This window comes from Castor canadensis, chromosome X (assembly GCF_047511655.1).
Source record: "Castor canadensis chromosome X, mCasCan1.hap1v2, whole genome shotgun sequence".
NCBI lineage: Eukaryota > Metazoa > Chordata > Mammalia > Rodentia > Castoridae > Castor > Castor canadensis.
The window spans coordinates 62643142-62659852 of NC_133405.1; the positions used below are offsets into that span (position 1 = coordinate 62643142).

A 16711-nucleotide genomic window follows, 5' to 3' on the forward strand; every position below is an offset into this window, starting at 1 on the left:
ACATTTCATTTTATGATAGGTTGAAACATAAACTATTCCTTTCAATAATGTCTTTTTTAACACCTATTCTATTTCAAAAATACTTGTTTTAGTAATAGTTTTAAGTTTAAATTTTTTTCTTGCAGTTCTGCATTAATTAATATTGAAGTTGTATAAAAGTCAATATACAAATAGCTTCTAGTGTTTTCTTATTTTTCAACTATTCAATTAATGACCACTAAACTATTTTTTATTTTATCATTTTTACATTTACTGACATGTATACATTGTTAGGGCCACCTTGCCCCCCTTAAACTATTTATTTTTCACTATTTAAATTACCTTAAAAAGACTACTCTGGTAATCCTCTCCAAAGACACAAAAACATATTAGCAAGCATACATGCAGAAGTACGCATGTATGCACAGACACATTTACTTTGACAAATGATCAAAGCAATATTTGGAGTATATTGGACACTACCACAGAAGAAAGTTTAAAATCAGGGTGAGGTAGATTAAGGGTAACTCACCTCTTCATAAGGCACTCAGGCAGGAGTTAAGCATTGTTAAGGAATTATCAACTAGTATTAAATCACTATTAATGCTAATAATGCATCATTATTGTAAGCATCTATTTAAATATTTATTTTTCTTTAAAATAACCTAAGATGTTGGGTTCCAAGGCATATTTACTATGAGTATGTCACAGTTTCTAGCTGTATTTCAATTTTAACTTCAGTATTAGAAATGTAAGAGTAAAATATATGTAGTCAAATTTGTCAAGCCTTAATTTTTTATTTATTTCACTACATTTTAAGAATTAAGAATTTAATTTCATCCATTTTGAAACATATGTTCTTGAAAGAAGGTGCTAGATATTTCAGAGAACACTGAAGTAATAATATGCCAAGAGTGGCATGAAAAAAGGAATGGGGAATAAGAGATTCATTCAAGGTGGAAAGATAAGGTAAGGTCATGGTAAGGACTTTGAATTTTATTCAGTATGAGATAGATTGTCACTGGACATTTAGAGTAGAGGAGTTATATGATCTGATTTATATTTGTTAAGAATGACCCTGGCAGTTTTGTGTAGTATAGACTACAGGAAGAAAAGTGTAATGACAAGAAGATCTGTTAGGGCCTATGGAATAATCTAGGTGAGAAATGATGGTGGTTTGGATGTAGCAGAACCATTCTAAGTGGTTGGATACTATGGTTTGAATGTGGTTTGTACCTCAGAGTGACTATAGTGTGATACTGTTAACCTTTAACAGTTCAGGAATAGTGGGAGATCTTTATGTCACTGTGGGTCCTGCCCTCGGAAGGAAATGGTGGTTTCCTGGACAGAATCATCCTGAGAGCCAGTTGTTTTAAAAACTGTAGCCTGATTTCTTAATCACTCTCTGTCTGTGGTCATATCATACTTGTTTCCACACATGCTCCCAACATGATGTTATTTTCCATTAAGTCCTCACCAGAGGCCAAATTCATTGACTGGTCTTCAATATTCAACTTCCCAAATTGTGAGTTAAATAAACCTCTTTTCTTTATAAAGTTGTTCAACTTCAGGTATTTTTTAGTGAAAAATATGTAGATTGGGCTATTGCCAAAAGAAGTGGTCATAAGTCAATATTTTGAAGAGTTAACCTTCATAATTTCCTAACAGATTGAATGTGCAGTATGAGAAAAAAACAAAGGCACCAAGAGTAATTCCAAGGTTTTTAGACTAAAATGTTTAAAAAGGAGATGATATTTACTGAGATGGAAATGATACAAGGAGAAATAGACTTAGAGGGCAAGGTAGTGAAATCAGTTATTAGATAATATAGATCATTATATTTTTAAATAGTACATTTTTATTTGAAATGTTCCAAATTTTAGCTGAATGACTATGTCCTTCCAAAATTCATGTTAAAATCCTAAGCTAAAATGATTGTTTGGGGAGATAAGGTGCTTTGAGTGGTGATCAGATCATGAATGGAATTATTGTCCTTATAAAAAAAAAAAGGCCTAAAAGAGCTTTTTTGCCCCTTCTACCATGTGAAGATGGAAGAAGGCAGTCTATGAGAAACAGATCTTCATGAAACACACAGTCTATCAGAACCTTAATTTTAGACTTTCCAGCCACCAGTACTTTGGGGAATAAATTTCATAAGTTGTCCAATCAATATTATTTCATTACAGCAAGAGAAATGGATTAGACAAGTCTCTAAACTAGTGTTTCTAGATCAGGGTTTGGAAAACTAGCTTGTAGGCCAAATCTGTGCTGCCATTTGTTTTTGTATGGCTATAAGCTAAAAAAGGTGTTTACAACTGAACACATTTGCAATTAATTTGGTGATTGAGAACACTAAATTTGAACCCTAATTAAGGATCCTATGAAAGTACAATTATATCACAAAATGTATTTATTGTCGTCACTGTACGTTAAATTGAATCAAGTTTTAAAGTTGTGGAAATACATGTTTTTTCTGCCATATAAGTGCCTGCATAATATATATGATGTTGCCTCTTGGCGCCAAAGCCTGAAATATATGTTCTCTGCTAGTTTACAAAAATGATACTTATCTCTCATGTAGAAATTTATAAAAGTGTGAGTAATAATCTCCAATAAATTATTAGAAAAATGTAATTTTGTCATTTTCCCACCATCACCACTGCTACATTGATTTTGATCCAATAAGCAAAGAATGAGCCCTAGAAATTTCAGCTTTAACAAATATACCAAATGATTTTGATACAAATTTGGGTCAAATTTTGAAAAACTGAATGTTGAATTTGATCAAGTAGGTTTCAATTTGGCCTTTTAACTTTTATCACAGGTGGTTTCACAACAGGCTATGTTATGAGAAATGCATTGCTATGTGATTTTGTGGTTATATGAACATCAAAGAGTGGGCTTACACAAATATGACTGCTACAAAGTAACTAGGTGATAAAATCTGTTAGAGCTACTGTTAAATATGTCCTTTATCATCGACACATTTATAGGCTGTGCATGATCTGTAAATGTGAGCCAGTGCTTCTCCATCAGTACATTGGTAAATATTAGTTCACCATAAAGATCTGTCTGGAGTGAACAGACACAAGGATTATTATGGCTCTGTGCACCATTCATCATTTCTCCAGTAAAGTTTCCTTGGAAAAAAATCCTTATTGGAAACAAAAGTTTTGCTTTTGGCTTTAGAGGTCCGTAGCTACTAATTTTAGGCTATGTGATAGGGATATATTGCTATTCTTGTGTTCTAAGGGTTTGTTCTTCTATGTCTTTTTATATCTTCCTTGTTATTACTTATATATTGTATGTATGTACATATGAGTGTGTACATTCCCATCCATCTATCTATCATTTACCTATTTATTTAATTTCACTACAAACACACTTTCCCATTCATTTTATTTAATTTTTATTTTTTCTTTTATTTATTTTTTCTTCTATTCATATATGCATACAATGTTGGGGTCATTTTATTTTTATTATTGTATTATTGTTATACTGGAGGTACATCTTTTTTTTTTTTGGAGGTACATCTTGACATTTACAGAAATTCTTACAATATATCTCAAGTCAAATTCACCCCTTCCATCATTCTCCTTTATCTACCCTATTACCTTCTTATAATAGTTTCAACAGGGCTCATTTTTCCATTTTCATATATGAGTACATAATATTTCCATCACATTTACCCTCCTACACCCTTTCCTTATATCCTCCCCCTTCCTCCTGGTACCAACCCCAGAAAGGATCTGTTTTACCTTCCTATTCTCTGCTTTTGAGAAAAGCAACTTTTGTTTGTTTAAGAGAGCTATACAAGAAGTTTCCTTGTGACATTTCTATGCATATATGTATTCTAACCCAAATTGTATGATTTCCTCTATTTTTCCCTTTTCTACCTTAGTCCCTCTTTTATAGTGATTTCAACAGGTTTAAAAATTCTATATTCATTCTTGTTTGGAGAGTGTATCAGCCACATTTGCCTTCTTACCTTCCTCTTTTACCATTCCTCTTTCATATGTGATCTCTCAGTAGCATGACCTGTTTTCATAATATTGCTGTATTTGTATTAGGTCTATAGTCCACATATGAGAGAAAACATGTAGACTTTGGCTTTCTCAATCTGGCTAACTTCACTTAAGATTATGTTCGCTAATTCCATCCATTTATCTGCAAGTGACAAAATTTCATTCATCTTTGTGGCTGAACAAAATTCCATTGTATATAAATAACATATTTCTCTTAATTTGCACTGTCTTCCATTGCAATTGACATGTAAATATTGAATTTTTAATAGGCATGCTCTATCATTTGTCACATAGTAGATCTAGAAAAGAACAAATTTAGGGACATCTGAGTATGAACAATAAAACAAAAGGAACTTAAATTAAAACTATAGCACATTTCAGAGTCATTATTATTAGAAATTAGAAATTATTGCTGATATACATTAAAAGATTTCTAGAAGCTGGGTATGATAACTCAAGCCTGTAATTTTAGCTACTTGGGAGGTAGAGATGGAGAAAATCAAGGTTCATGGCCAACCCAGGCAAAAAAGTTTAAGAGACCACATCTCAATCAATGACTGGGTGCAGTGGATAGAACAAGTCATCCCCAGATGAGTGAGGAAATACTAACAGTAGGATTTTGTTCCAGGCCTGTGAAGGCATAATGCATGATCCCATCTCAAAAATGACCAACACAAAGTGGTTGACAGAGTGGCTTAAATGGTAGTTCCTGCCTAACAAGTGTAAGGTCCTGAGTTTATCTCCCAGTATCATCAAAAACAAACAAAAGAATTCCAGAAGTTCTTGATTAGAAAGAAATAATCCATACTCTGGGACAACTTTAAGCATTAATTCTTGACACTCTTCAGTTACATTTGAAATCTGTGCAGCAATGTAATAGCTGTAAGTGCTAAATAGTCATTCTTTGCTCCACCTTTGCAGCATGCTCATTGTCTACTAGGCCTGCACTGACAGTAAAACAGACATATAGATCATCTGTCCAGAATTGTTGCCCTTATATATCCAATCATCACTTTTACATATTTTGTGAGAATTATACCTCTGGGGACAATGTGCTAACTAGTATCTGACACTGATACGGTTTTCATTTTATCAATTTTAAAATTTTTATTTTGCATTTCAAAATGCATATAGTAATCTTGCCTGAACTCCTATCTTTTAGTAATGAATTATTAATATTAGTTTAAGTCATTTAACATAATGTTCTGATTAGTCAATCAACTGCACTTTTGGTTTTAAGAGACAGATTCTGTAACATCTTTTATATTTAATAAGATTTTAATTTCATTGGTACCCTGAATGACAAATGGCATTTGCACATTAAACAAGATAAATACTTCTATAATAATCTAAAAACATAAGTTCCAAGATCAACTGAAAAAAATTCTCACAACTTCAAACTCTTGAGCCCAGATTAAAAATAAAATTTAAACCAATTAATTTTATCAGAAAGTCAGTTTAAATGATCTTTATGTTCAAAATTGCCTCAAGGAAAAGTTGTGGTACTATTTTCCAGGTTATGTATCACTTCAGAACGTATTGAGGAAATATATGTTCTTGCTTTTGAGCATTAAAATATTTACATATATGCATCTCTCACAAATTAAAAACAGTGGAAATGACCTAATAGTTTGAAAAAATCATTCTGCCTAAAGTAAAACTGTTTTTCTTTTGGACACTTCAGTAAGAAGCATACTTAGTCAAGACTTGATTTTCATTCTTTCACGGTTACCTTCACTTGTAACAAAATAAAAGTTTCAAAAACTGTATGTTTCTATGTATTTTTATTTTCTTCCTAATAGGGTTCACATTATGGTGGTATATCTTCACAAAACAGACTGCTTATAGATAACCTCATTGCTTCTGTTGCTACTTCAGAAGAGTTGAGCAATTTCTCTTACCAATTTCTTTTTATGTTATGCTAGAAATATTCTTTCTTGAGACCATAGTTATCCAACCTTAGTCATACATATTTCTAGTTGTATTTACCAGTCTTTAGTATTCAAATACTCCAGTCTATTCATACATTATGAAACCACAATTCCAAACATACCCCATAGCTTTGTTGCTGCTTTAATTAGTATCATTATGAAACGTACATTCTTTGAGAAGAATATATTCAGTTAAACACATTCATTCACAAATAAACAGTAGAAAAATTTTTCATCACCTACTATGGCTTAACATGCAAATCAAGAAACTTTGCCTCAACAAAGTTGCACAATATCACATACATGCACATCTAACAGCTACAAATAGATTTTTGATGTGATATTTAAACAAACTACATTAAACCAGAAATACTCTTTATAATCTTGAATGTTTGTAAAGTTGGGGTTGAGGTTAGATGATTGGAGGTAAGAGAGTAGAGCAGGTAGATTAGCACCAATAATTATTTAAGAAAGATCACTTACAAAAGAAATACTCCTGAGGTTTAATATCACTGTAGTAGTCACACCAATGATAAGAATAACCATATAAATTGAATGCAACTATTTGTAATGTTTCATTTTATGTACTCGAAAGGCAGGATTTTAATGCATTTATATTATTCATTTACATTTCTAACATTTAAATGATTATCCTGTTTCTTCTTGTTAATTTACAAATCTCCCTCATGTTTTCAATTCTATAATGAACAAGAAAACATATTCCTGATTTTAGTTTCTTTTTCTCTTCTTAGGAAACAAATTCTTATTTTGACTGGCATTGCTTTGTTATTATCCTTACCATAATATAATAAAGTTGTTGTTTTCAAAAGATGACCATAAGGTATTTATTCCTTTATTTAAGGACACTAAATATAATAGATTGTGCAATAAAACTAGTAATTTATATGTTTTGTGTCCTCTGAAACAATGAAAAAAGGAAAATGTGCAAATTCCATTCTATATTTATTTCATTTAGAGTTTTGGGATGTCCAAACATTCAGAAAGCGGTGACTTTAAAAATTTATTTGTTATTCTGCATAAATCAGTCTAAAATTACTTTTTATGTAGTCACAAATATTGACTTATAAAGCTCTTTTTTGTGGTACAAGGCCTATACATTGAGATACTCCGCCAGTCTTTTTTTTTTGTGTGTGATGAGTTTTTTCGAGATAGAGTCTCACAAACTATTTTCCCTGGCTGTCTTTGAACTGCAATCCTCCTGATCTCTGCCTCCTACATAGCTAGGATTACAGGCATGTACCATCAGCACCTGACTTATAAAGTTCTTGATCTGTTAAAAGCATAGTTTTTCCCTTTTGGAAGTCACAAGTCAACTCCAAAAGAATGTTAAATTATGCATTCTACATTATAGAAGATTTATTTTTTCATTCAAAAGGTGCCAACACAAAGTATTTCACGTGATAATTAGTTTTAAACCAAAGAAAAATTTACTCTTATGACTCAGAACATCATGCCATACAACTTCAACACTATTCTTTTTCTACAGACTCCCAAAAGAACTAAATACTTTTAAAAATTAACTAAACTGTGAAGACTCCAAATTCTTGAGAAATTTAAGGAAAAGACTTAACTTTTTCTCATTAGCTAAGAAGTATTTTAAAATTGATTGTGACTTTTGAAGGCGAATGTACGTGGAGTTGATTTTTTAGTTTGTAGGAATTATATCCTTAGCATTGGTACTCATGATTTAAACGAGCCTTTCTCTGCTCAGACTTCCAGTGGAAGCAAGATTATTTCCAAATACTGACCATGATGCCTAGAGTTCAGTGGGATACATTAACTCTTTTGAGGTTCCAAGGAACCATCTGCTAAGTCACATTTTATTGGCAGTAAATAACACCCTGAAATCTGTAAGATTAAATTCAGGTAAGCAATCCCTAATATTTCAGGAATTACTGTGATCATATGGTTAATACAGGAGCAAATCTTTGTGGGATTGGATTAGTCTTGAAGCAGCAGGTCCATTAACTTATAAAAAGTGTTACTCTACAAATAGACTTTTATTTACTGTGTGACAATTATTAGAATCTTTTTGTTTATGACAGGCTGATTGATCGAGTGTTAAACAATAACAAAAAAAGAGCATGAGAAGAATGAAAACATTGATAAAACCTTAATGCTAAAAGTTTGTGTCTACATCACCAACCATACTATGCATCAATCTATGTAACCAATTTTCTTTTGATTATTTTTCATAGAATATTTAATAAAAAATGACCTAATTTGTAATAACTATATGTTGTTAAACTTTGAGGGTAAATTGGAGAGCAAACAAATTAAGGGGTATAATTCACATATAAGCAATACACTCATACAGTCATTCAATAAGAATTTGTGGAAGGTCTACTATATTTCATATACAGTTATGGGTGCTAGGAACACTTGCATAATCTATGTTCAATCACTTATTAGTACATTTCTAATTATTCTTTTAGATTAGGACATTTATTTACAGAGAAGATGGTATTCAATTCATTTCTTAGTTTCTCATGAAGAAAAAAATATTCTTGCTTTTTTATACTGGGCTAAAATATCACTTACATATATAACAATGTTATTCTTTTACTTAATCATTGATATTATTAGATAGAAAGCAGTATTGTGAAACTTCATATACAGAAGATCCTTCCCCAAATAAATTGACAATGATGGCTTGCAGTCACAAAACAATATTCTTAATTTTATTTTCCATGGGCACACTTAAAGTTTGTATAAGTGAATATTTTGAAAAGCTAAGCAAAACAAACCAAAATGTGTATTAGACAGTCTATTATTACCATGAACACTAACAGTATATTTTTACTACTTCTATGTTGTTAAGAAGTGATAAGCAATATGCTTTTTAACATCTTTGCAACTGGTTTAAAATGTTCAATTATGTTGTTCCTTCTTGGAGAGCTTAATTATTAGGAATAAATTAAACATCATTCTGAGCAAAGTTAACCAGACTCAGAAGACCAAAATTCGTATGTTCTCCCTCATATGCGGACTTTAGATCTAGGGCAAATACAGCAAAGTGCTTGGACTTGGAACACATGACAGGAGGTATGGGGATAAGTAAGAAACCCAAAACATGATAGTATTTGATGTACCCACTGCAGAGGAACTAATACAGAAACCTTAAAACAACAGAGGTCATTATGAGAAGGGTATCAGGAACTAGTGAAAAGGTCAGTTAGAGATGAATCAACTTGGGATGTAACACATTTGTACATGGAAGCAATGTTAAGAATCTCTGTCTAGTTATCCTTATCTCAACTAGCAAAAATGCTTTTTTTTTCTTATTATTGCTCATGTTTTCTCTTCAACAAATTAGAGATCAGGGCAGAACAGGTTCTGCCTGGATGTGAGGAGGGAGTGGGGGGGAGAGGGAGGGCTTGGAGGGCAGGGGAGAGAAATGGCCCAAACAATGTATGCACATGTGAATAAATGAATAATAAAAAATAAATTAATTAACTAAATTATAATAAACACTAATATAAAATATTTTAAATAAAGCATACATGATTAAAAAACTATGCAGGTGTTTGCTTTCAAATAGAGATTGTTTTTCATTTATATTTCCACATAGATTATTCACAAACTGAATTTATGGAATTTTGTCAGATGTGTAGCAAGGTCCTAAACATGTATATTTTACATATACTTAGGAATATTTTAATTTCTTATGCTCTTCACAGTGGCTGACCTTTGTTAAACAGAAATAATTTAAATACATACTTCAAAAAGTACATATTAAATGTTGATACTTAATGATTTTTTCTTTCTAGGTTTATATCGAATTAAACCATTTGTAAAGAATATAAATGAACACCTACGCCTTGAATTTATAAATTTAAATGAAAATGGTAATGACCAAAAAGGAATAGAGAATATATGTGATAAATAATTACTGATATAAATCTTTTAAGTTTAATTTTGACCTTCATAGCTTTCATCTATTTTAGTTATCAAAATAGGTTCATAAAATATGAACATTTTCTCCTTTTACTTTTAGTTTTCCATTGGTCAACTTAAAGGCATAATACACATTAAAAGTATTCCAAAACATTGGTACATAAATATATACAGTGCGCATTTCAGTTTTTCTAGGAAATTTGAGCTTTTACACACCATAGATAGTTTTTCAAACTCAAAGCTCACTGTTTTTAAGAAATTTATGTTTTTCACATTTTTTAAATGTAAAAATATTAAAAAGACATAAACCTTATTTGTAATAACAAATGAATTAGATAAGTTCAAGAACATCCACCCAATGGAATATGCAGTCACTAAAATGATAAAGATAGAGATTGATATTTATTGGCATGAAAGGATGAGGACTATGGTTTGATTTAAAATTTGAAAGCACTTCATATAATATTGTTGTAAAAATGTGTCTATATACACAAAAAGCATTGAAGAATATGCATGTACTAAAAATATTAGTATTCATTATCTTTGAATCTTGATTATTTTTCTTCCTTTTGCACTGTGCACATTTTTATAATAACCATGTATTATGCTTATAATCAACACAGTGATTTTTATTTTGAAATTATTTGATAATAAATATACAAGTAATGTTTAGATAAACAATTACATTAAAAATTATCATTTTATGGCTAAAGTGCTAACAAGTGTTAAAAATCATCTGTTTATATTTTGTTATGTATGAAAATGAAGATTTGTATGTAATAAAAAACAATTGACAATATAAGACAATATTTCTTGTGGTGAGATCTATGGTATGAATGAATCCTGTATTTTTATAATCGTTAGCTAATGTTTCTAAAAAATGGCCATTTCTCTACTTCCTAAATGGATTTGTTTGAACTAGTATATATTTAAAGGCACTACATTTTTTATCACTTTTGTATTATCTGGTGGGCAGACAGTAAGGAGAATGGGTAACTACAGGTGAAACTGCAGTATCAAGCAGATTTTTTTTCTGTTTTTCTGAATTTCCAAACAGCCAAGACATAAACAGAACTATACTGTGTTAATAGTTCTCATATAATGGATTAGGGCCTATGACTTAATGAAGAGACAACCTGTTCCTTAACCTTGAAACATCTGTGAACTTCATCACATGGATACATTCAAGAAGTTACAAGGAATAGGTTTAATAGATTTTTTTTTTGGAATACTAGGATTTGAACTCATGGACTTATGCTTGCTAAGTAGGCAATGATGTTCATTAAAGTAGTTTTTCAACAACATTCTACAGATTATTTAACTTTTACAAAGACACTTGGTAAAGGCTGAAGGTAAATTATTAAAGTACTTGCAGATACAGGCAATTTAGTGAAGTTTTCCCCTTTCTTGTTAATTTAAAATGAGCTAAGTAAGTGTACTAGGGAATTTAGAAAATGAGTGATAAGTGGTCCTTAGAATTTCCTCAAATATCAAATCTCTCAGGAAAAATTTTTAAAAAACAAATCATAATTTAAATAGTTACTAACTAAAGTGTTTTCTACAGTTGTGCTTCAAAAATAGGGCATGAACTTAATAAACACAACAACCAATATTTAGTCACAGACACTATTAAATTTGTAGTGTTTTCACAATATAGAGAAAAGGAAAAAACTACAAATAAATAAAGGAAAAGAAAAAGTTTTACATATTTAGAAAGAATATTCATTTTAAATAATAATTTAAAGTGAAATTAAACAAAGATGTTAATTGGATCATATACTATTCCTCCTGTTTTATTGATTTCTGGAAGAGCAAGTTGAAAATTTTTCCCATGGTAGATTCAGAAGTTAGGACCATGTGAGAGTACTTTCATGGAAGAAATTAAATTTAGTATTATTGAAATAAAGAAGGAAATATAATCTCTTGCCTCACCGTGGTTGTTCAGGAAAAATGTGAAAGAGTAAAATTTATTCTACAATATTCCTAAGGATATTTTTTGGAAAAAATACAAAATGACAATTTTGCAATTAGAAATCAGGTTCCTCACTAAAATCAACAAGGTTTTCTAGTTTCACTTTGTTTTTAAAAGAAAGTATCCACTTTAAAAAAACAAACAACCTATGAATTGGCATAAAATAACCAATTATCACAAAGGAGCCAAAACTAAGTAGGCACCCACTAAGGCTGAAAGAAATTGAACATTTTAATTCTCACCACCTACGCCTGGCCTGGCCCAGAGTGACATGCAGGGGCTTGGAGCCTACTATGCGGCCATTCATCTCATCCACTGCTTTGGTAGCCTCTTCAAAAGAAGAGAAGCAGACAACGCCAAACCCTTTGCCTTGACCCACTTCCATCATCACTTTAGCTCTGCTAATTGATCCAAATGAAGAAAACTCCTCCTTCAGTTTGTCATCATCTATGGTCTCATCCAGGTTCTTAATGTAGATAGGAACCCCTGGAGGCCGACTTTTTTCTTTTAATCTCAGCCTTTCAAATCTTCGCCTTAATTCAGCCAAACGTTCAATTTTCTTCTGTGCTCGCCCTACATATAGGACTTTTCCATCAACTGACTTCCCATGCAGGTCCAGCACGGCCTTTTGTGCAGCCTCGTGTGTCTCATATCTTACAAATCCAAAGCCTTTAGATTTACCACTGGCATCTCTTATTACCTTAACGCTCTCAGTTGTCCCATATTCACTGAAAAGTTCCTTTAGTTTTTCGTCATCCATGTCATCTCCAAAGTTTTTAACAAAAACATTGGTGAAAATTGCTCTATCCCTGGTTCTCACTTCTGCTGCCCGCTCCTCGGGGAATTTGAATCGGCCAACATACACCTGGCGGTTGTTGAGCCGCACTCCATTCATGTGCCAGATGGCCCTATTGGCTGCAGCCAGGCTGTCAAAGTGCACATAGGCATAACCCTTAGAGCCATTGTCATCGCAAACTACTTTACAAGAGAGAATATTCCCAAAAGCAGAAAATAAGTAAAACAGGGCTCTATTGTCTATGGATTTATCCAGGTTTTTGATGAATATGTTTCCAACTCCAGACTTTCTTAAGCGGTCATCTGGCTGTGACCACATGAGGCGAAATGGTTTGCCATTAATCAAATCAAAATTCATGGTGTTCAGGGCCCATTCAGCATCCGCGGGAAAACGGAAGTTAACATAGCCATAGCCCAGGGGACTGCGGGTGACTGGGTCACGGCAGATTCTGGTGAAACGCAGAGGGCCAGCAGGCCTGAACTTCTTATAGAGCATGTCCTCAGTGACATCTGGATCCAAGTCACCCACATACAGAGCAGCCTTGAGGTACTTCTTTTTCTTGCCAGCAGGATTAGGCTCCCCACTCCCCATCTCTCTAAGCACAGAGAGGAGGCTCTCTCTTGGGAGAGGAAAAAAGGCTGTTTTTTCTAATCTATGGGCCAAACAGCTGTTCACAAACAGAAAAAACAAAGCAGGCGAAGGGAAACCAAAAGCAGACTCAAAAATCTCTGTTGAGGCTGAGGCTGAGAAAATGAAGTTCAGAAAGAGCTTGTCAGCAGGCTCAGAACAAATGCATCAGACAAAAAGGCACCCCGACAAAGAATCTGTTCACCCTAAAAGGACTAAAAATTTTCACCCGTTCAAATAAAAATCAGTTTCAAAAGTCAGTATTAGGAACAAAATTTCCCTTTCCCCGCTAAATTTTAAGAAATCTACAAGGAGCTGGCTGGCTCCCCGCATCTAACGTTGCCAATACAGGCCGCGCAACCCGTTTTCTACATAAATATAGGCCTCAAGCTCCAGTTGGTTTAAAATGATATCGACAAGAACAGGGGCCGAGTGTGTATTCCTCCGCCGGCAGCCTCGCCGATTCGGGCAGGCTTAGAGCTCACTAAGGCCTGTGTGCACTCAGCGTCAGCAAAAGGGCACATAAGATATTTTGTGCACTGGGACCCGCAGGCAGGCTGCAAGCACCGGATCAGACAGAAGACAGACAGACAGACACACGCGCGGGGAACCGGAGACCGCCCAGATACCCAAGATGCCCACTGGGTACGGACCGAGTGAGGCGCGGTGATTTCGGCAGCCTGAGGCTCGCGGCAGGTCCGGAGGGACTGACTGGCAGACACGGAGTGGGTCAGCTCTGACGCTAGGCGGGTACAGACAGATGCGGGGCGGAGTCAGCAGCGAAGGGCAGATGCGCGGGGGGCGGGCGGGCGGGCAGGCGGGCCCAGCTGGGACGGATAGACCAGAGTTGCTTTTCACTGGACAGACCAACCAAGGGATTTGGATACAGTAGTTGTGGTAGTGAGGACCAGGAGTGGGGATGGGGTTGGGGGGCGAGGAAACCGGGAACAATGTTAAGTAACTTCCCTCATGCTCTGCGTCAAAATATTTTTTTTAATTAAGATGGTTTTATTGTTTTTTTTCTTTTCAAAACTTAGATTATTTATATTTTAAAATATTATCTTTAGGCTGCTCATCCCAGAATCACAGAAGGAAGTTATGACCATGCAATAAAGAAAACTAATTCCCTAAATCATTTTTGCTTCAGAAAGAGGATATAGGTTGCTTACATTCCTGACTGTGTTGGAAAGTCAAAGCTGACAGCTGCACTAGTCTCCCAGTCCTGTGCAAAAAGATCACAAATTCTAATAGAACACGAGGTCATGTTGTCTTTGGGCTTTAACCTTACTCCATTAATCTCCAGCATAATGGCAGCATTGTCCCCAGGTATTAGGCAGGGTTCTTTTCTTTACACGAGTATATTAAGGTTTTAATGATTGGAGAGACATAAAATGACTTTTGATGTTATTTAGTGCCACAAAACGTTGAAGTTGTTGAGCTGCCTTCAGAATCACAGTTACAAAATCTCTGTATAAAAGATAAAAGCTACAGAATCTAGGCAAACTGTTCCAGGAATGGGGGAGAGGGGATGAATGACATGACACTGGTGGAGGGGGTGAATTTAAATATGATATATTTGATACACTGTAACAACCTTTGTAAATGCCACAATGTATCCCCACCAAGCACAACAATAAAGGGAAAAAAAGAATCTATTCAAAACATATAATAATTAATATTCATGATGAAATAAACATTAAGATACGAATTTCAACTTTTAAACCCCTTCAGAGAAGAATGTTGTGAGATTAGACTCAACTCAGAGGTTTCCACAGCAGATATTTCTTCAGAATTTTTTTATTGTTGCTGGAGATTGAACCCAAGACCTCGCGCATGATAGGAAAGTTTTCAGAGTTTTCAAGTAACTGTTTTGGACAGAGATTTTTGCTTGGAGTTTCAGCAAATCACCAAGACATATAATGTCCAAATAAATCCTAAAGGAGTCACCTACTCAATCCTTTCCCCATCATAAAAAAAACTCAAACAGAACATGTATCAGTACTCTTAGCCTGTGAAAGATTCTGGGTTGAAAAGGAATGCAAGAAAAGCACAGTACCTTAGTGGATATTTTCTTAACAAAAAGTTATTGCAGTCTGTTACTACAGCCTAAATTTAGGTGCTGCTTTGTTTTTCAAACTTTACAGATTCTATTGAACTGCATACATGAGTAATGGTGATATTTCTGTATCCTCATTACTTGCTCTAAAGTTTAGTAATTTTCTTTATTGTGTTGAGTGCTTGATTTCTAGAGCTCTTGATCATCTACCACATGAAAACTATATAAAAAAAGACAAATGCACAGAACATATTATAGACATAGGTTAAATGACCAACCTTCCAATGTGAATGCAGTAACCAACACTTGTGAACATCTAGTTACTTTATTGTATTTTAAACATTTTAGAAACATCTTTCCATGGCTGAATTCAGTGGTGGAGTGCTTGAATAGCATGTGCTAGGCCCTAAGTTTGATCCCTACATTTTCCCCAAACAGAAATAAATGGTTAAATAAATAAGTAAAATAAACATCTTTCATTATATGAATATGTAACAATAGGCTAGAACTCTAGTCCAGGATTTATTTTTCCTCCTTCAAAAATATTACTTTACTGAAAATGCTATGTTAAAATAATAATAAACCCAAAAGGATAATTCCCAATGTCATCACTGACAAAAAAATCATTGTTCGTTTATGTAACCATCTAAATGATGCACACCTTAGAATTTGTATATCCATACTTTCCTTAAGATTATTGGTAGAATTGGGTTGTTAAAACATAAAATTTTAAAATAACCTCCCTTCCACACTTTCCAGTAATTTTGGGGGTCATTGCAGTATAAGCACTCTAATCTTATAGTGACAAATGTCAGATCAAGGATCAGAAATCTTGAACTGCTTTGAAATAAATGAATTGTAGTAGATTTCAACTGAGCTGAAGTTTAGTGCAGACAAGGAAAACATCACCTATAATTTGTTTAATTATTTTAATATTGGATTGAAAAGTCTCTGTAATTTAAAAAATTAGATACAGAACCTTTTTATAATTTTCATTATATATTAAGACAAGTTTATAGTCTATATAATTCTAATTCATGTATTAAAATCTTTAAAAATCCCCACAGATTCCTAAATGAGTTGATTGAAGCATATCTGAAACTTTCTAAATCTGAGCAATATTTTGCATGAGGAAAGAATCATGGACAACTGGCATTCTGAGTGCATTCCACTACACACTGCCATATATAGCTAATAGAAATATGTCAGCGTGTGTGTAGGAACAAAGGAGTTGGGAATCTAGTTTTTCTTCCTTGTCTTAACAGATTGTTATTGTTGTATTTCTAAATAAAAATCTCATCTGTATGAAAGGGAACTTGCTACCCACTTGAACGAAGACTGGAATGGCTAAGTAAAACAACTTAAAGGAAAATCTTTACTAACCAGAACTCATGCTTTTGAAAAACA

At 33.4% G+C, this 16711-nt stretch overlaps 1 protein-coding gene across 1 annotated transcript; it reads right to left on the reverse strand.

Annotated features, from left to right (window-relative positions):
• Positions 1-3371: 3371 nt before the first annotated feature.
• On the reverse strand, positions 3372-14003 carry Pabpc5 (poly(A) binding protein cytoplasmic 5). Its single transcript, XM_074062622.1, has 2 exons — positions 13902-14003; positions 3372-13364 (listed from the first exon to the last, which is right to left on the reverse strand). Exon 2 carries the CDS (start codon positions 13210-13212, stop codon positions 12064-12066), a length of 1149 nt encoding a protein of 382 aa, XP_073918723.1. The 5' UTR covers positions 13213-13364; positions 13902-14003; the 3' UTR covers positions 3372-12063.
• Positions 14004-16711: the final 2708 nt, after the last annotated feature.